Source organism: Oncorhynchus tshawytscha, linkage group LG11, assembly GCF_018296145.1.
Source record: "Oncorhynchus tshawytscha isolate Ot180627B linkage group LG11, Otsh_v2.0, whole genome shotgun sequence".
In the NCBI taxonomy this organism is placed as follows: Eukaryota; Metazoa; Chordata; class Actinopteri; order Salmoniformes; family Salmonidae; genus Oncorhynchus; species Oncorhynchus tshawytscha.
Genome location: NC_056439.1, coordinates 14,038,050 through 14,059,344, shown reverse-complemented (window position 1 = coordinate 14,059,344; position 21,295 = coordinate 14,038,050). Strand labels below are relative to the sequence as shown.

General features: G+C 43.3%; 1 protein-coding gene across 8 annotated transcripts in view; it reads right to left on the bottom strand.

Annotated features, from left to right (window-relative positions):
• txndc16 (thioredoxin domain containing 16) overlaps window positions 1-21,295 on the bottom strand; it is a 52,145-nt gene that overhangs the window by 17,587 nt on the left and 13,263 nt on the right. For all 8 annotated transcript variants that reach the window (XM_024436806.2, XM_024436805.2, XM_024436808.2 and 5 more), the window contains 7 exons: window positions 20,386-20,497; window positions 19,883-20,029; window positions 16,400-16,459; window positions 15,784-15,958; window positions 14,869-15,005; window positions 14,693-14,777; window positions 830-968 (listed from right to left, as the gene is read on the bottom strand). In XM_024436806.2, coding sequence (XP_024292574.2) covers window positions 830-968; window positions 14,693-14,777; window positions 14,869-15,005; window positions 15,784-15,958; window positions 16,400-16,459; window positions 19,883-20,029; window positions 20,386-20,497 — 855 coding nt within the window. The remainder of the gene's footprint in view (window positions 1-829; window positions 969-14,692; window positions 14,778-14,868; window positions 15,006-15,783; window positions 15,959-16,399; window positions 16,460-19,882; window positions 20,030-20,385; window positions 20,498-21,295) is intronic.

The window sequence follows — 21,295 nt, the reverse complement described above, 5'->3', positions numbered from 1 at the left end:
AACAAATGGTTTGTGTGTGTCAAAACATTTTCTGTGATGTGTCTCATATCTGGTAGTGAGAAATTGTTATTTCTTAAGAATATTTGGTGGCAAATTGTAATCAGTGTTTCTACGTTTTTAAATCAAATCAGATTGCGTGATACGACTTAAAATAAATATTTACACAGTAGCGGTTTCTGTTTTGTTCAGAGGAAGATGTTACACTCATCCTGGTTCAACAATTCAAATTATTACAATGACCAAAAATATTATATTTTAGAAGGACGCTGTACAGATGAACACACGTATAGACGGACAGACCGACACCCTAGTATGAAAACACTGGCGTACCCCTTCATTTTTTAGGTCCATGTTTCTTAAATCCTGGTCCTGGGGACCCAAAGGGGTATATATTTTTGAACTAGTACTACACACTTGATTCCACTAATAAAATCTTTGAATCAGGCCATATATAGCCTCTCTCTTTCTCTGTCTGCACATACAGTATGTGTACATGTAACGGATGTGAAATGGCTAGCTAGTTAGCGGTGCGCGCTAGTGGCGTTTCAATCGGTGACGTCACTTGCTCTGAGACCTTGAAGTAGTGGTTCCCCTTGCTCTTTTTTTGTGGAGCGATGGGTAACGATGCTTCGTGGGTGTCAGTTGTTGATGTGTGCAGAGGGTCCCTGGTTCACGCCCGGGTATGGGCGAGGGGATGGTCTAAAGTTATACTGTTACACACACACACACACACAAATATAGTTTTTTTTTTACTATATCCATTCAAATGTTTGATGGATTATTTTTGGGGGATGGAGTTTATCAACCTGTGATACAAACACAGACTTACAAATGTATCCAGTAATGCTCTCTGGATGTGTGTAACCAGTTGGTCCGGCATGGAGAGGTTGAGAGAATGAGCCTCAGTTTGGCCTGTAGGTCCTCGTGACACCAGAATGGCAGGCAGCGTCACAGAATACTCCACAGCCCTGAGAACAGAAATACATTAGAATAACTTTTTCCCTCCCAGAAGGAACATCAATATTCATTATATTACAAAAAAAAAAAAAAGCCTATACCCAAATAAGCACCCTATTCCAGATAAATATTGAGGTTGGCATATCTATTTTACATTCATTGTAGTCTCTTCCCACAGTCGCCGTATGAGCGCCATGAGTCGAAGTGAGACTAGTACATACATTTGTCATGACATCAGATATTTGCAGTCTAGTTGGATCTTTTGACTGGTGACCCAAAGCATTTCCACCTTCCGTCTCCATACTGCTTGTTGTGACTTGGCTACCGGCTCAACTTTTTCACTTTTCAACTCTGAATAACTTATTTCATCAAACTCTGTATTTAACTTGCTTACCAAGGTCCTCATTTAGTCTTTTTAATTCAATGCCTTAGATCTGCAGGGCCTCCTCTGGACCAAAAAATAAAAGCTAAGTAACATTATTCCTTCTGATTGCAGTTGCTGTACTCGTAATACAGTGCCTTCAGAAAGTATTCAGATACCTTGACTTTTTCCACATTACAGCCTTATTCTAAAATGTATTTATTTTTTCTCAGCAAATCCACCCCCCCCCTCCCCAAATAACAAAGCGAAACAGGTTTGTAGAAATGTTTGCAAATTTAAAAAAACTTAAAAATCTTATTTACATAAGTTCAGACCCTTTACTATAATTGAAATTGAGCTCAGGTGCATCTTATTTTTATTGAACATCCTTGAGCTGCGTCGACAACTTGATTAGAGTCCACCGGTGGTAAATTCAATTGATTGGGCATGATTTGGAAAGGCACACACGTGTCTATATAAAAAGGTCCCACAGTTGACAGTGCATGTCAGAGCAAAATCAAAGCCATTATGTCAAAGTAATTGTCAGTAGAGCTCCAAGACAGGATTGTGTCAAGGCACAGATCTGGGGAAGGGTACCAAAACATTTATGCAGCATTGAAGGTCCCCTAGAACACAGTGGATTCCATCAATCTTAAATGGAGAAGACCCTTCCTAGAGCTGGCTGTCCGGCCAAACTGAGCAATCGAGGAAGAAGGGCCTTGGTCAGGGAAATGACCAATAACCAGAAGGTCACTGACAGAGCTCCAGTTCCTCTGTGGAGCTGGGAGAATCTTCCAGAAGGACAACCATCTCTGCAGCACTCCACCAAAATCAGGCCTTTTTGGTAGAGTGGCCAGACGGAAGCTGGTCCTCAGCGAAAGGCACAACAGCCCGCTTGGTGTTTGCCAAAAGGCACCTAAACACTCTCAGACCATGAGAAACGAGATTCTCTGGTCTGATGAAACCAAGTTTGAACTCTCTGGCCTGAATGCCAGGAAATGTCTGGAGGAAACCTGACACCATGTTTTTCAGCAGCAGGGACTGAGAAACTAGTCAGGATCGAGGGAAAGATGAACAGAGCAAATTATACAGATCCTTGATGAAAACATGCTCCAGAGCACTCAGGACCTCAGACTGGAAGGTGAATCTTCACCCCAACAGGACAACGACCCAAAGCACACAGCAAAGATAATGCAGGAGTAGCTTCGAGACAAGCGTCTGAATGTCTTTGAGTGGCCCAGCCAGAGCCCGGACTTGAACCTGATCGAACATCTGTGGAGAGACCTGAAAATAGCTGTGCAGCAACACTCCTCATCCAACCGGACAGAGCTTGAGAGGATCTTCAGAGAGGAATGGGAGAAACTGCCCAAATACAGGTGTGCCAAGCTTGTAGCATCAAACCCAAGACAGTGAACGCTGCCAAAGGTGCTTTAACAAAGTACTGAGTAAAAGATCTTAATACTGATGTAAATTTGATATTTCAGATTGTTAATACATTTGCAAGGAAAAAAAAGGGGGGTATTGTGTGTAGATTGATGGGGGGGGGTTAATCCATTTTAAAATAAGGCTGTAACGTAAAAAAGTGGGAAAAGGAGTCTGAATACTTTCCGAATGCACTGTATACAGGAGAACTATCGCCTTGTGGTGAGGATAGACGAGTTGCAAGCTCCGCTGTAGACACAAATCATTAGGCAAGGGCAATTTAAGTGTAGGAAAGAAGGATCCAGCATCTGTGCCACCAATAAATACAGGTACTAGTGTTAATTCCTCTGCGCAGTCCCCGCAGCTGGACCGTATTCCCATGACTTCTGGAAAGACATGCTGGTCGGCATGCTCAACAGGTGTCGCTCATTCAGACGATAGACACATTCAACCGGTTTCCCCCACTAAGCAACTAGCCAGAGCCAGCCTTCTCAGGTCTGTGTTAAGCGCAGGGGTGGGCAATTCCAGTCGTCGGGGGCCTGAGTGGTGTCACAGCTTTGCCCCAGCTAACACACCTGACTCCAATCACCTAATCATGATCATTTTAGAATGCAACTTGATTAAAATCAGCTGTGTTTGCTAGGGATGGAGAAAGAAATTGCTACACCAAATCAGGCCCCTGAGGATTGGAATTGCCCACCTCTGCTAGTGGGGTCTGAGCCGCCGAAGCCTCGCACCATTAGCTCTGGCAAATTGAAAACAAGTCATTGGAGACTCCATTACCCACAATATTAGACTTAAAAATAATCTCGCAATCATACATTGTTTACCAGGGGAAAGGGCTACCGACAAAGGCTAATCTTAAAAATAAAATAAGGAAAATTAAATGTTGATACAGTAGTGGCTGTGACCAAAAGTTGAGAATGACAAATATTAATTCCCACAATGTTTGCTGCTTCAGTGTCTTTAGATATTTTTGTCAGATGTTACTATGGAATACTGAAGTATAATTACAAGCATGTCATAAGTGTCAAAGGCTTTTACTGACAATTACATGAAGTTGAAGCAAAAAGTCAATATTTTCAGTGTTGACCCTTCTTTTTCAAGACCTCTGCAATCTGCCCTGGCATGCTGTCAATTAACTTCTGGGTCAAATCCTGAGTGATGGCAGCCCGTTCTTGCATAAATCAATGCTTGGAGTTTGTCAGAATCTGTGGGTTTTTGTTTGTCCACCCGCCTCTTGAGGATTGACCACAAATTCTCAATGGGATTAAGGTCTGGGGAATTTCCTGGCCATGTACCCAAAATATCGATGTTTTGTTCCCCGAGCCACTTAGTTATCACTTTTGCCTTATGGCAAGGTGCTCCATCATGCTGGAAAGGCATTGTTCATCACCAAACTGTTCCTGGATGGTTGGGAGAAGTTGCTCTCGGAGGATGTGTTGGTACCATTCTTTAATCATGGCTGTGTTCTTATGAAAAATTGTGAGTGAGCCCACTACCTTGGCTGAGAAGCAACCCAACAAACGGTCTCAGGATGCTTTATTGTTGGCATGACACAGGACTGATGGTAGCGCTCACCTTGTCTTCTCCGGACAAGTTTTTTCCGGATGCCCCAAACAATCGGAAAGGGGATTCAGAGAAAATGACTTTACCCCAGTCCTCAGCAGTCCAATCCCTGTATCTTTTGCAGAATATTAGTCTGTACCTGATGTTTTTCCTGGAGAGAAGTGGCTTCTTTGCTGCCCTTCTTGAAACCAGGTCATCCTCCAAAAATCTTCGCCTCACTGTGCGTGCAGATGCACCCACACCTGCCTGCTGCCATTCCTGAGCAAGCTCTGTACTGGTGGTGCCCCGATCCCGCAGCTTAAATCAACTTTAGGTGACAATCATGGCGCTTGCTGGACTTTCTTGGGCGCCCTGAAGCCTTCTTCACAACAATTGAACCGCTCTCCTTGAAGTTCTTGATAATCTGATAAATGGTTGATTTTAGGTGCAATCTTACTGGCAGCAGGCCCTTTTTGTGCAAAGCAATGATGACGGCACGTTTCCTTGCAGGTAACCATGAGAGGGGAAGAACAATGATTCCAAGCACCACCCTCCTTTTGAAGCTTCCAGTCTGTTACTCACACTCAATCAAAATGACAGAATGATCTCCAACCTTGTCCTCGTCAACACTCACACCTATGTTAATTAGAGAATCAGCTGATGACAGCTGGTCCTTTTGTGGCAGGGCTGAAATGCAGTGGAAATGTTTGCATGGAAAAGAGGGACTTTGCAATTAATCTTATCACTCTTGATAACATTCTGGAGTATATGCAAATTGCCATCATACAAACTGAGGCAGCCTGTGAAAATGAATGTGTGTGTCATTCAAAACTTTTGGCCACGACTCTCCTGGTTCACAAGACACCTACTAGACTGGGGTAAAAACTGCCAGACTAAATGTCTAAGACTCGCCTAGAGCCTCGCCGCGTCCCCCTGCATCTATTGAAGTCCAAGACATCTCCGCTCTCCCCCCCGAATAAGTCGACCTCTGGGAGGCCTTCAGTAAGAGGCAAGCGGACACCCTCCCTCCTCATTGTCCATATGACTGCACCACCCCTCCCCGGGCCCGTATTTACTCCCTCTTGATCCCTGAAGCTGCAGTAATGGACAATTATATTCACAAGTTGCTGGAGGCAGGTTTCATTCACTCCTCAACATCCCAAGATGGTGCAGGTTTGGAGGTCTGTGTCTTTGCATCGACTACCGAGGGCTGAACAGGATCACAATTAAGAACCGTTACCCCCTACCCGATGTCTGCCGCCTTGGAGCTGACCGAGGGGGCTGAATTCTTTACCAAATTGGACCTCCGCAACGCTTACAATCTGGTGAAAAATCAGGGAGGGAGATGAGTGGGAGACTTCCTTTAACCTCTCGGGAATATTCGGGATGGTAGCGTCCCACCCCGCCAACAGCCAGTGAATGTGCAGGGGGCCAAATTCAAAACAAAAATCTCATAATTAAAATTCCTCAAGCATACAAGTATTTTACACCATTTTAAAAGATACAGTTCTCATTAATCCAGCCAGTGTCTGATTTCAAAAAGGCTTTACAGCAGAAGCACCACAAACGATTGTTAGGTCACCACCAAGTCACAGAAAAACAGCCATTTCTCCAGCCAAAGAGGAGTAACAAAAAGCAGAAATATAAAATTAAATCACTAACCTTTGATGATCTTCAGATGACACTCATAGGACTTCATGTTACACAATACATGTATGTTTTGTTCGATAAAGTGCATATTTATATCCAAAAATCTTATTTTACATTGGCGTGTTATGTGCAGTAGTTCCAGAGAGCCACATCAATACTCATAATAAAACATTGATAAAAGATACAACTATTATACATGGAACTTTAGATAAACTTCTCCTTAATGCAACCGCTGTGTCAGATACAGATATAGAACAGATATAGCCCTTGGTTCTCTCCAGACCGGACTGCCCAACACAAAAACATCCTATGGAGTTTTGCATTAGCGTCGAACAGCCCCGTGATATGCAACTTTTCAGGGAAGCAGTTATATACAGGCAGTTAGAAAAGCCAAGGCTAGCTTTTTCAAGCAGAAATGTGCTTCTTGCAACACTAACTCAAAAAGGTTCTGGGACACTGTAAAGTCCATGGAGAATAAGAACACCTCCTCCCAGCTGCCCACTGCACTGAGGATAGGAAACACTGTCACCGATAAATCCACTATAATTGAGAATTTCAATAAGCATTTTTCTACGGCTGGCCATGCTTTCCACCTGGCTACCACTATCCCGGTCAACAGCACTGCACCCCCCACAGCAACTCGCCCAATCCTTCACCATTTCTTCTTCTCCCAAATCCAGTCAGCAGATGTTCTGAAAGAGCTGCAAAATCTGGACCCCTACAAATCAGCCGGGCTAGACAATCTGGACCCTTTCTTTCTAAAATTATCTGCCGAAATTGTTGCAACCCCTATTACTAGCCTGTTCAACCTCTTTCGTGTCCTCTGAGATTCCCAAAGATTGGAAAGCAGCTGCGGTCACCCCCCTCTTCAAAAGGGGGAGGGACACTTGACCCAAACTGCTACAGACCTATATCTGTCCTACCCTGCCTTTCTAAGGTCTTCGAAAGCCAAGTGAACAAACACCTCAGCCACGCTCAAGGTCCTAAACGATATCTTAACCGCCATCGATAAGAAACATTACTGTGCAGCAGTATTCATTGACCTGGCCAAGGCTTTCGACTGTCAATCACCACATCCTCATCGGCAGACTCGATAGCCTTGGTTTCTCAAATGATTGCCCCGCCTGGTTCACCAACTACTTCTCTGATAGAGCTCCATGTGTGTAATCAAAGGGCCTGTTGTCTGGGACTCTGGCAGTCTCTATGGGGGTGCCACAGGGTTCAATTCTTGGACCGACTCTCTTCTCTGTATACATCAATGAGGTCGCTCTTGCTGCTGGTGAGTCTCTGATCCACCTCTACGCAGACGACACCATTCTGTATACTTCTGGCCCTTCTTTGGACACTGTTAACAACCCTCCAGACGAGCTTCAATGCCATACAACTCTCCTTCTGTGGCCTCCAACTGCTCTTAAATGCAAGTAAAACTAAATGCATGCTCTTCAACCAATCGCTTCCTTGCACCTGCCCGCCCGTCCAGCATCACTACTCTGGACGGTTCTGACTTAGAATATGTGGACAACTACAAATACCTAGGTGTCTGGTTAGACTAAACTCTCCTTCCAGACTCACATTAAACATTTCCAATCCAAAATTAAATCTAGAATTGGCTTCCTATTTCGCAACAAAGCAGCCTTCACTCATGCTGCCAAACATACCCTCGTAAAACTGACTATACTACCGATCCTCGACTTTGGCGATGTCATTTACAAAATAGCCTCCAATACCCTACTCAATAAATTGGATGCAGTCTATCACAGTGCCATCCGTTTTGTCACCAAAGCCCCATATACTACCCACCACTGCGACCTGTACGCTCTCGTTGGCTGGCCCTCGCTTCATACTCGTTGCCAAACCCACTGGCTCCAGGTCATCTACAAGACCCTGCTAGGTAAAGTCCCCCCTTATCTCAGCTCGTTGGTCACCATAGCAGCACGCGCTCCAGCAGGTATACCTCTCTGGTCACCCCAAAAGCCAATTCCTCCTTTGGCTGGCTCTCTTTACAGTTCTCTGTTGCCAATGACTGGAACGAACTACAAAAAACTGGAAACACTTCTCCCTCACTAGCTTTAAGCACCAGCTGTCAGAGCAGCTCACAGATTACTGCACATCTATAATTTAGCCCAAACAACTACCCTCTCCCCTACTGCATTTATTTTGCTCCTTTGCACCCCATTATTTCTACTTCACATTCTGCCACTGCAAATCTACCATTCCAGTCTTTTACTTGCTAGATTGTATTTACTTCCCCACCATGGCCTTTTTTGCCATACCTCCCTTATCTCACCTCATTTGCTCACATTGTATATAGACTTATTTTTCTACTGTATGTTGGTTTTATTCCATATGTAACTCTGTTGTTGTATGTCGAACTGCTTTGCTTTATCTTGGCCATGTCGCAATTGTAAATGAGAACTTGTTCTCAACTTGCCTACCTGGTTAAATAAATAAATATCCAATCTTTTTTAACGGAAAAAGCACACCATGCAATAATCTACGGCACTCAGAGCCCAAATCAGCCAAAGAAATATCCAGCGTGTTGTGTAGTCTACATTAGTCAGAAATAGCATTATAAATATTCACTTACCTTTGATGATCTTCATCAGAATGCACTCCCAGGAATCCCAGTTCCACAATACGTTTGATTTGTTCAATAATGTCCATCATTTATGTCCAAATAGCTACTTTTGTTAGCATGTTTTGTAAACAAATCCAAAGTTACGAAGCGTGTTCACTAGGAGCAGACGAAATGTCAAGAAGTTCCGTTACAGTCCGTAGTAATATGTCAAACGATGTATAGAATCAATCTTTAGGATGTTAACATAAATCTTCAATAATGTTCCAACCGGACAATTCCTTTGTCTGTAGAAAAGCAATGGAATGCGAGCTAACTCATGACCGCGCGTCACGAGCCCGTGGCTCTCTGCCAGACCACTGACTCAAAGAGCCCCTCCTTTACAGTCTAATGACTGTTGACATATAGTGGAAGCCTTAGGAATTGCAACATGACTTGGATTTTTTTTCTCAGGTTTTCGCCTGCCATATGAGTTCTGTTATACTCACAGACATCATTCAAACAGTTTTAGAAACTTTATAATTAGTATATTTGGATAGAAAACACTAATTATATGCATATTCTAGATTTTATGGCTGAGTAGCAGGCAGTTTACTCTGGGCACCTTATTCTTCCAAGCTACTCAATACTGCCCCCCCAGTAACCAAGAAGTTAACACCCCTAGTGTCCACTATGCGTATTTAGCATGCCATTCAGATGATCTAACTTACTGGCAGTCTTCCAAGCATTGGTCAACCGTTGAGTCGGTTCGTCTTTTTTTACCTCAATGACATCCTGATCTTCTCCAAGACCCTTCCGGAACACATCCTGCAAGCCTGCCAAGTCCTGAGACTCCTCCAGCAGTTCCTTGGGTTTGGCCATTTTTACAGGCGTTTTACAGAACTTTGGTGCCGTGGCAGTGCCTCTCACAGCCCTACCCTGCAAGTCCCAGACCTGTTTCGGCTGGACCCCCAAAGCTGACAGGCCATTCATGGAGTTCAAGGGACACTTCATCTCCGGACCCATTCTCGTTCATCCAGATCCTACTCGTCCCTTTGTGGTAGAGGTGGATGCCTTGGACATTTTCCAAGCGTTTCTCGCCAGCGGAATGCAACTACGATGTGGGCAACAGAGCTCTTGGCAGTCAAGTGGGCCCTTGAGGGGTGGAGACACTGGTTGGAGGGGGCACCTCATCCTTTCGTGATCTGGACAGACCATAAGAACTTGGTCTCCATTCAAGAAGCCAGGAGGTTGAATGCTCGCCAGGCGGGCTCCGTTTTACAGGGTCAACTTCACTCCAGCCTAATCGCCCGGGATCCAAGAACGAGAAAGCAGATGCCCTGTCAAGGAGGGACTGAGAGCCCATCATCCCCAGCTCCCGCATTGTCTCTCCACTTGTTATGGAATATAGAAACCATGGTACGACAAGCCCAGACCCGAGAACCTGACCCTGGCGGGGGTCCCACTAACAGACTTTATGTTGCACGTGGCTAAAGCAAGTCGTAAAAACAGAGCCCCGGCTGGGTTGGTCCAACCTCTGCCCATCCCCAGCCAGCCCTGGTCCCACCTGTCCGTAGACTATCACAGGGTTACCTCCATCCCAAAGGCTTACCACTATCCTCGTCGTCGTTGGTCAGTTCTCCAAGGTAGCCCATTGCATTACCAAAGTTGCCCTCAGCGAAGGAGTCTTGAGACTACAGACTTTCTCAGGACATTGTCTCGGATCGTGGGCCCCAGTCCATCACACGGTATTGGAAAGCCTTCTGCTCCCTGTTGGGGGTGTCGGTGAGTCTCTCCTCAGGGTTCCACCCACAGTCGAATGGGCAAACAGAGCAGGCCAACTAGGAGCTGGAGAAGTTCCTCCCCTGTTTTTGTCTCCACAAAGGCCAACTGGTGCAAGTTACTCGTCTGAGTATGCTCACAACACATTGCTGAACTCGTCCAATGGACTGTCGCCGATTGAGTGTCAGTTCTGGTTCGCCTACCGTTTTCTGAACAAGATGCCGAAGAGGGGGTGTCATCATCCGAGGCTTTCATTCGAAGATGTCGCCTCACCTGGATCAGAGGGCGATCAACCTTTCTCCGATCATCTGCTCGACACCAACACACAAACCGCCACCGAAGGCCTCTTCGGCTCCTCCGACCGGGTCAACGAGTGTGGCTGTCCACCGGTGATCTTCCCTTAAAAGTAGGACTCGAGCCTCCCGGGTGGCGCAGTGGTCTAAGGCACTGCATCACAGTGCTAGATGTGACATCTTTGTCTCATCGCACACTAGCGACTCCTGTGGCGGGCCGGGCGCTGTTTAAAAATAATCCTGTGGCGGGCCGGGCGCAGTGCACACTGATCAGGTCGCTAGGTGTACGGTGTTTCCGGGTTGGATGCGCGCTTTGTTAAAGAAGCATGGCTGCCTGCTCGGGACATCCTGGTTCTGGGACTCCAACCAACTACGTGGTAGTCGCTCTGGCTCCAAGGCTGGAGCTGCTCCTAGAAGGGGGAGGTACTGTCCTGTCATGGTTCCACCTGTCACCAGAGCAGCATAGGCCGTCCTAGGGCCATTAACGACACTCAGGTGCGTCCTACTTAATAGTTATGATTTCCCTGTTAAAAAGGTGTGTTTTTGGTTGTCCTTTGCTGAAGTTTGAATTATGTGCCGTGTGCGTTTGTCTCCTAAGTTTGAGACTTAGTGTTTGTTGTTTTCCCACTCTTCCCTCCATTACAGTTTCTCAGTAATGTATTATGTTTATCCCTAACCACTGATTTCTCATCTGGTCTCTTCTCTGTACCTGGGTCCAAACTCACCATGTCAGAGAAAGATGTTGGCCTCAAGTAATTGTCTTTGGCCCCCTCCCAGTTAGAGGGAGTGTTGAGCTCTACAGCAGTCTCACACAACTCAATCGCTGGTTGAAAACTGTTTTCTGCCCACTCCCAAAATATCGATGTTTTAGATAACTGGCCTCCTTTGAGACTCTCCCACAAACCAGACCAAGCCTGGCCTGCTGAAGAATGTCTGCCACTAGCAGTCAGTGTAGTAAGCTCAGCTTTCCCCCTTGAGACGGTGTCTGTGTCTCGATCTTGGTCAGGCAAAACTTGGCAGTGTTCGCTTTAGCAATCTCAGTGGAATAAAGTCATTATTGAAAGAGATTGTGATAATCTCAAAAAAGGACTACTTAATGTTAGTTCTCTCACTTCCAAGGCAGTCAGTCAATTAACAAATTACTGATCATAACCTCGATGTGATTGGCATGACTGAAACATGGCTCAATCCTCAATCCTATTTACTGTGTTACATGAGGCCTGTCCTCCGTTTTACAATAGTAACCATACACACACCCCCCGTATCCCTCGAAAGACAGAAGTGTTGCTAAAATTAACGACAGCAAATTTCAATACGAAAAAAGGACTACATTTGTCTTTAGTAATAAAATCTATGCAGCTTACTCAATCACTTTTATAGCTACCATTTACAGGCCTCCTGGGCCTGCTTAGATACAGCTTATCTGACTTAGTTGTCTGAATTCCGATTGGACCTCACAGTCATGGCAGATATTCACATTTTAGGTGACTTCAATATTCACATGGAAAAGTCCACAGACCCACTCCAAAAAGGCTTTCGAAGCAATCATCGACTCAGTGGGTTTTGTCCAACATGTCTCCGAACCTACGCATTGCCACAGTCATACCCTAGATCTAGTTTTGTCCCATGGAATAAATAGTGGATCTAAAAGGTTTCCACAACCCTGGACTAGCTATTGCTTGCAATCGCAACAAATAATCTGCTCAGACCCCAACCAAAGACTATTACTATTTATTGACCATATTAATTACTTTCAATGTACTGCTAATAACAAACTTTATTGTTAGTGCCAAGTGCAATATCAATATCTTCAATATTTTGGCTGGTTGTAAAAGTAAACTAAGATCTAATTGTTTTATTTTTTTACAGCCCATTGTGGTGAGTGACATTCATTAATGTGTCAACCTGACAAGATAACTCTTTAGGTCACAACTCAAATTAAATACGGCAAATGTTTAAAAGGATGTTTAATGTCCCAGCGAAGAAAAAGCTGAAGAAAAGGGTAGGGCTTTGAGGAGTCTTTACCAGAGTGTGGAAAGTGAAGAAATAATTCACGTATCTACATTGCCCAAGATGACTGCTGCTGACCAAACCAGTTTCCATCTCCTTCACCTCCATCTTCCTTATTTGTATCATTTCAAAACTCTTCTAATAAACATCCTCTACTAAAGAGGACAAACATTAGGTGTACAGGATTTGTTGAATATGTGGTGTTATTGTAGAATTACAGGATATTCCAAAAGGCACACGTATTAAACTCCAATACTCACATCCGTCATCATGAAGTGCTTTGAGAGACTAGTCAAGGACCATATCACCTCCACCCTACCTGACACCCTTGACCCACTCCAATTTGCTTACCGCCCAAATAGGTCCACAGACGATGCAATCTCAACCACACTGCACACTGCCCTAACCCATCTGGACAAGAGGAATACCTATGTGAGAATGCTGTTCATCGACTACAGCTCGGCATTCAACACCATAGTACCCTCCAAGCTCGTCATCAAGCTCGAGACCCTGGGTCTCGACCCCGCCCTGTGCAACTGGGTACTGGACTTCCTGACGGGCCGCCCCCAGGTGGTGAGGGTAGGCAACAACATCTCCTCCCCGCTGATCCTCAACACTGGGGCCCCACAAGGGTGCGTTCTGAGCCCTCTCCTGTACTCCCTGTTCACCCACGACTGCGTGGCCATGCACGCCTCCAACTCAATCATCAAGTTTGCGGACGACACAACAGTGGTAGGCTTGATTACCAACAACGACGAGACGGCCTACAGGGAGGAGGTGAGGGCCCTCGGAGTGTGGTGTCAGGAAAATAACCTCACACTCAACGTCAACAAAACTAAGGAGATGATTGTGGACTTCAGGAAACAGCAGAGGGAACACCCCCATCCACATCGATGGAACAGTAGTGGAGAGGGTAGCAAGTTTTAAGTTCCTCGGCATACACATCACAGACAAACTGAATTGGTCCACTCACACAGACAGCATCGTGAGGAAGGCGCAGCAGCGCCTCTTCAACCTCAGGAGGCTGAAGAAATTCGGCTTGTCACCAAAAGCACTCACAAACTTCTACAGATGCACAATCGAGAGCATCCTGGCGGGCTGTATCACCGCCTGGTATGGCAACTGCACCGCCCTCAACCGTAAGGCTCTCCAGAGGGTAGTGAGGTCTGCACAACGCATCACCGGGGGCAAACTACCTGCCCTCCAGGACACCTACACCACCCGATGCTACAGGAAGGCCATAAAGATCATCAAGGACATCAACCACCCGAGCCACTGCCTGTTCACCCCGCTGCCATCCAGAAGGCGAGGTCAGTACAGGTGCATCAAAGCTGGGACCGAGAGACTGAAAAACAGCTTCTATCTCAAGGCCATCAGACTGTTAAACAGCCACCACTAACATTGAGTGGCTACTGCCAACACACTGTCAATGACACTGACTCTACTCCAGCCACTTTAATCATGGGAATCGATGGGAAATGATGTAAATATATCACTAGCCACTTTAAACAATGCTACCTTATATAATGTTACTTACCCTACATTGTTCATCTCATATGCATACGTTGATACTGTACTCTATATCATCGACTGCATCCTTATGTAATACATGTATCACTAGCCACTTTAACTATGCCACTTGGTTTACATACTTATCTCATATGTATATACTGTACTCGATATCATCTACTGTATCTTGCCTATGCTGCTCTGTACCATCACTCATTCATATATCCTTATGTACATATTCTTTATCCCCTTACACTGTGTATGACAGTAGTTTTTTTTGGAATTGTTAGTTAGATTACTTGCTCGTTATTACTGCATTGTCGGAACTAGAAGCACAAGCATTTCGCTACACTCGCATTAACATCTGCTAACCATGTGTATGTGACAAATAAAATTTGATTTGATACATACATAAGCAAAATCCATGGAGAAAAAAAAAAATCCTAGGAGTATGATACACTTTGAGAAGACTGAAAAAAAAGTCCCCACACACTTGGATAAATAAATACTACTTTTAGTTCTTATGTTCCTGCACCTAAACTAGCTTGTTGGGTGTGATAGATTCCTCCAGTATGATACACACATGATTTTAAATTAGCACTGTACCATATTTCTGCTTGTCTGTCAGCAAACAACCCGACCATCGTCTCTCCTCTGAGTGCTTTTGCTGCTTCCTTGAACACTGGCACTCCTGAGAGACACACACACTATGAGACGAGAGAACTCCATTTTAATTCATGATTGTATGATATATATATATTAATGCCACACACATACGCTACCTGCGTCTGCTGTGGAGCTGAACAGGCCTAGTACTGTGACAGGGGCGATAGCTGCATGTCGCTGGTACATGTCCCCCTCCAGGAATGATGTCACCTCATCAGGAGAGGACAGGAGGACAGGGGACACCAAACGACTCCTGGGTCACACACCAAAAGAAAAAACACAGACATGGTGATGTAAAGGCCCCATGGTTTGACGGTCTTATCACATGTACGCAACCGCTCAGACAGGGGTTTGATCCCTTTCTCCCCCACTCGAAGCTGTCTGACTAACATGCAAAAATGCTTTAAAATCTTTATGAAAGAAGACATGGCTGGGCACCCTTTAGAACGGTGTTTCCCCCCCCAAAAAAATGTCTCACACACACACACACACACTCATCTTCCAGATGAGGAAAGAATGCACCCGTTATAAGAACAAATTGATAAATGTGCAGAAAAGGGTGAAATTTGAGAAAGGTAGGTAACATGTAAACAAAGCATTAAGGTAATATGTAACACACTACCATGTCACTTTGTTATTATAAATATGTAAATGAAGGCATTACGGTAACAAGTAAATTAAGCTAGAATTTTATTTATTTATTCTGAGCACCTTCAAAGTTCGACTGCCATTGTAACCTCACAGCGATTCCCATCCTTTTTTCTCTCTACATAATGGCCTTTTAATAGAACGTGTAAATGAAGGCATTACAGTAACACACATGTAAATGAAGGAAGTTCTAGCTTTAGTTTTTTGAGCCTTCCTTCGAGGGTAAACAATATATCTACTGTACACAACACATTTATAGCCGAACATTCTGCAACTTTGAACCCACCTGAACTGGCCCCATATACCTAGTTTGAAGGAGATGTCCATAAATGCAATAGAATATTCTATATGTTCTATTTTACTTTAGTGGAGGTGTCACTCACAGCATGATGAACCTGTTCAGGCTCTCAGTACCCAGCATGCCTTGGTAGGGCTGGCTAGGCTCCTGTGGGCGGTACAGACGGACTGTGGGAAAGGAGCGGATTTTCTGAGCGCTGCACACGTCAGTCCACTCTCCACAATCCAGCACAGCCAGCTCCACGTCGCTGACGTCAGCGTCTTATAGATACATCCGGATAGACAGGACACGTTAGATACATGCATAAAGACAACTGACACATTGATGTAAAATGGATAGGCTACATATACAGTACACCGTCACATTCCTTAAGATGCCAAATAGATACAATCAACAGATCTGGATATCAAATACATAAAGATATACATGCAAATGGAATAAGTATCCGACAGTCAGGCATATTGATCTGACTGACCAGATGAAAATAGTTCTATTGACCGAGCCTAAATTGTCTTATCGACCACAGTGTCTTTGTAGGACTCGTCTTATTGACAGTGCCAAAAAAAAAGGTCATATTGATTAACTGTCAAGATTATCAGGGAACTTACCTAACCCCTTTTGCTTCAAGTACAGTGATTTACAATAACATTGAAAGGAGAACTGCTGAATCAACCATTCAAATGCATGTCTTAATGCATTACCTTCTAGGGATTCTGACACCTCTATGTAGGACTGCATGAAAGCCATGGAGACAGCATCCCCTGGTGGAGAAAAATAGACCGACTTACATTTCAATACAGAAATGTAGTGTAATCGTAACAGAATTGTAAAAGTAGTCAAATAAACATGTTATGGATTCCACATTATCTTAAATAACAGGACCGAGGGGTGTCTTTTACACTAGCCTGGGCACCTGTCATCATGCCAAACAAGTTTGGTATGGCAAGGAGTTGACATGATAGCACAAACAAATCTGAGACCATGCTACTTGTACACTGATTGTCTTATACAGAACTGTGTGAGACTTTCTTTGCCATGGCAATTCTGAATCATAAAATACATTTGAAAATGATAATCAAAGGAAAACTAGTAGAATGATTTGCACTGGACTAATCCATTGAGGCCACGGGGATAGCACAGTCCATTTTAAGACGTGATACTGAAGAGGTATATGGTTATATTAAGTAAAAAATAAAATGGCGCAACACTAATAAATCTAATGTTACTCTATAACAAATGCGCTTTCTACCATGTTGGATATAGTCGCTGTCTGCGGTTCTGAAACAATCTTCAGAAGAATTGCCGCCTTTCCATACGTTGCTATGTGCATAATAGCAAAATTAACCGGGATATTGAGATTGAGAACAATGCAGCAGAGGCAACAGCAGACGAGGAAACAGCCCTATTCGGACGGGATTAGTTTTACTGGGGGTGGTCGGGTTATGCACAAGCACAAACCACCACACATAGGTAATTCTAGTCCTATTCGCATATGCCATGTCAGTCATTTGTACATGGCAGGAGTAATAATTCCAGACGGTTTAGCGAGTTCAGTGTAGCCCTGTTATAGCCTGTACTTTATTTCAAATTATCACTATTTACATTCTACCCCTCCTCAGCCTATGCTGGCGTCCAGCTCGAGTTTGAGTGCAATACTGGGAGGTACAAGCTCAGAAACATAGCCATGGTCCGCTGGCATAGCCAACACCTGTCTGAGCAAGGTTATTATATAGTTTTGGGATTTTATTAGTTTTAATTTCTACAATAAAAAAAATAAAAAAATAAATTCACTGTTAGTTTGTGCTCATTTTGATTTAGTTACATAAAACTATTTCTACACATACAGTGCATTCAGAAAGTATTCAAACCCTTAGACTTTTTCCACTGTTACACAACAGCCTTATTCTAAAATTGATTAAATGAATGTTTCCTCAATCTACACACAAAACCCCATAATGACAAACTGAAAAAATGTTGGCAAACTTATTACAAATTTTAAAAAAGAAAAATTACATTTACATAAGTATTCAGACCCTTTAGCACAGATTACAGCCTGGATGGTACCAGGTTTCCTCCAGACGTGAAGCTTGGTATTCAAACCAAAGAGTTCAATCTTGGTTTCATCAGACCAGAGAATTGTTTCTCATGATCGGAGAGTCCTTAGGTGCCTTTTACTGGAGGAGTGGCTTCCGTCTGGCCACTCTACCATAAAGGCCTGATTGGTGAAGTGCTGCAGAGACGGTCATCCTTCTGGAAGGTTCTCCCATCTCCACAGAGGAACTCTGGAGCTCTGTCAGAGTGACTATTGGGTTCTTGGTCACCTCCCTGACAAAGGCCCTTCTCCCCCCGATTGCTCGGTTTGTCCAGGCAGCCAGTTCTAGGAAGTTTCTTGGTGGTTCCAAACTTCATCCATTTAACAATGGAGGCCACTGTTCTTGGGGACCTTTAAAGCTACAGAAATGTTTTTGAACCTTTCCCCAGATCTGTGCACAACAACTCCCTCGACCTCATGGCTTGGTTTTAGCCCTGACGTGCAGGGTCAACTGTGGGACCTTAGATAAACAGCTTGTGTGCCTTTCCAAATCATTACCACAGGTGGACTCCAATCAAGTTATCAAAACATCAAGGATGATCAATGGATAAAGGATGCACCGGAGCTCAATTTCAAGTCTCATAGCAAAGGGTCTGAATACTTATGTAAATAAAGGTATGTTAAAATTATAAATTTGCTAACATTTCACTTTGTTATTATGGGGTAGTGTGTGGATGAAGTAAAAAAATAAAAAAAAGTTAGTCAATTTCAGAATAAGACTAACGTTAGAGGAGCTATTTGGGTTGTATAGTTTATTTAACTAGGCAAGTCAGTTAAGAACAAATAATAGTACACAGTGCTGTACCAGATCTTCAGTTTCTTGGCAATTACTCGCATGGAATAGCCTTCATTTCTCAAACCAAGAATAGACTGACGAGTTTCAGAAGAAAGTTATTTGTTTCTCCAACACCTTCGTGGGAATTTGTGTTATAACGATGCACAGTAAGTGTATATTTTGTAAAATCATTTTTGGGGTGCTAGGAATGTAGAATTTCTGATGTTCCAAAACCTTATTGCATGCGGTGGTTATTAACGTGTAGACAGAGTGTCGGTATAGTTGCGCACATTGCCCCCGCTGGGGTCAATTGTGCAAATGAGAGCATTATGGCTGTATGGCCTTCGGTTCAAGACCTAAAGTTGAAATTATAAAAGTCGATCTCAATGTGACTTGGAATTAAAAAGGGAATAGAGCAAAGACTGGTGCAAAATATATGGAAGGAAGGAAACGCTCACACCCATGTTTAAACCAGTTGTGGAAAAAGTACCCAATTATCATTCTATAGTAAAAGTAAAGATTACTTCTGTCATTCTCTACTAAGTTAGTCACCCAATAAAATACTACTTGAGTAAAAGTCTAAAAGCACTTGGTTTTAAATGTACTTGAGAAAATCCTTTCACATTCCTTATATTAAGCAAACCAGACAGCACAGTTTAATATTTTTTTTTTTTTAATGTACGGATAGCCAGGGGCACACGCCAACACTCAGGCATCATTTACAAAACAAAGCATTTGTGTTTAGTGAGTCTGCCAGATCGGAGGCAGTAGGATTGACCAGGAATGTTCTCTAGGTAAGTGTGTGAATTGGACCATTTTACTGTCCTGCTAATCATTCAAAGTGTACTTTTGGTTCTCAGGGGAAATGTATGGAGTAAAAAGTACAATATTTTCTTTAGGAATGTAGTGGAATAAAAGTTGTCAAAAATATGAAATAGTAAAATAAGGTACAGAACCCAAAAAAAAAAAACAACTTAAGTAATACTTTAAATTATTTTTACACCCCTGGTTTAAACCAATCCAATGCTTTAACTTTAGTAGTACGTGTAAGAATCAAGTTGGCAACCAAGATAGGCCCTTTTTTTAAACATCCTGGCCACATTTACACATCAGAGTCCATAGTTTAAGTTGTCCATTTTATAATACAAATAAATCATATTTTAAGTGTCGTTGAATGTGCGTGCACACGCACACACACACACACACACACACACTTGAATTCTAGCCTCATTTCATGCTGTGGCCACAGGTGATAAATAAAATAACAGATTACACATTAAAACCTCATACAGAACAATATAAAAGCAACATGCTCACATTTCACGTAAAACAGCACCACCGTGTAGTCACTCTCTGCCACTGCGTTGTGGAACGTGTCAGCAGTGAGTTCTGTGACAGCATCCATGTCCAGACTCTGGGCCCTGTCTCTGTACACAGACTCCGCCACCTCATCATCAAGCACATCTAGTGACAAAGAAGCAGTCAACCAATTGTACAGTGGGAGCAGAGTGCTATAAACATTTAAATTAATGCACACTCATAAACAACCCACTTCTATCTACACACCTGCCTAGGGAGGGGCTAGACACGTTTCTACAATGCCCCTTCTAATTTAATATAATGAAAAGTGTTTAGGGTTAATGAAAAATTGTAGAGTGCAGAGAACTGAAAGTGAAATTTAAAAATGTTCGGTGTCACCATTTAAATTCTGTGATCTGGTTTCTTGTTGGCATTACAATACATGTACAATTTGTTTATGATGTTGACCTGAAACAAGGAAAAGGAAATACAAATATATCTACAACAAGACCCCTTCTTACCAAGAGTGGCCCAATTATCATCGTCATCTTCCTCCTCCGGAGTGCTCTCATCTCTGAACAGGTCGATAACCTCCTCTAGATTGTTCAGAATCAGGTACTTGACCTCTGAACCCTGACAAACACAGCATTTTGTTAGTGTCGAAGTGTGTTTATGTAACTTTTGAGCTGTGGAAAGAATTTCTCCTTGAAGGACAAACACCAATCAATATACTTCTGTTGAAAATGAGGCCATTTTGATTGTACACTACAATGGTAATAAACAGGACTTCTTTATACCACATACAGTGAGCGCCAAAAGTATTGGGAGAGTAGGCAGGTTTTCATGGACGGAGATTAATTTGTCAAAAGTATTTGTCATAAACATTGACATGTGGAATGGAAACGGCAGATAGCAGACATTTTCTAAAGCTCAACAACATTTTTATCCATTCGACAGGTGGATTTCTCTTTGTCGTCAAACTTTCTTTGCGACAAATAATAGAAAGTGTTTCTCGAATAAATGGTTGCTGAATGCTTTTGAAGGTACGCAGAGCACTGCATATTTAATTCTAAATGCATAGTGTAGTTCTAGAAAAATACATTTATTGTTGGAATATATATTTATATTTGCAGGACAAGGACAGTGGCCCAAAAATCTCCAAAGTATCACAGCTGGAGAATTGCAGACCTTAGTTGGGTCTTGTGGTCAGAATATCTCCAAAACTACAATCGGATGCCACCTACATAACCACAAGTTGTTTGGGAGGGTTGCCATAAAAAAGCCTTTGCGGTCATCAAACAAACTGAACTTGTTAGGACACATGGTATCATGGACTCCAAGTACCAGCAGATATTAAATCAAAACCTGACAGCCTCTGCTAGGAAGCTTAAACTGGGCCGTGGTTGGATCTTCCAGCAGGACAATGATCCA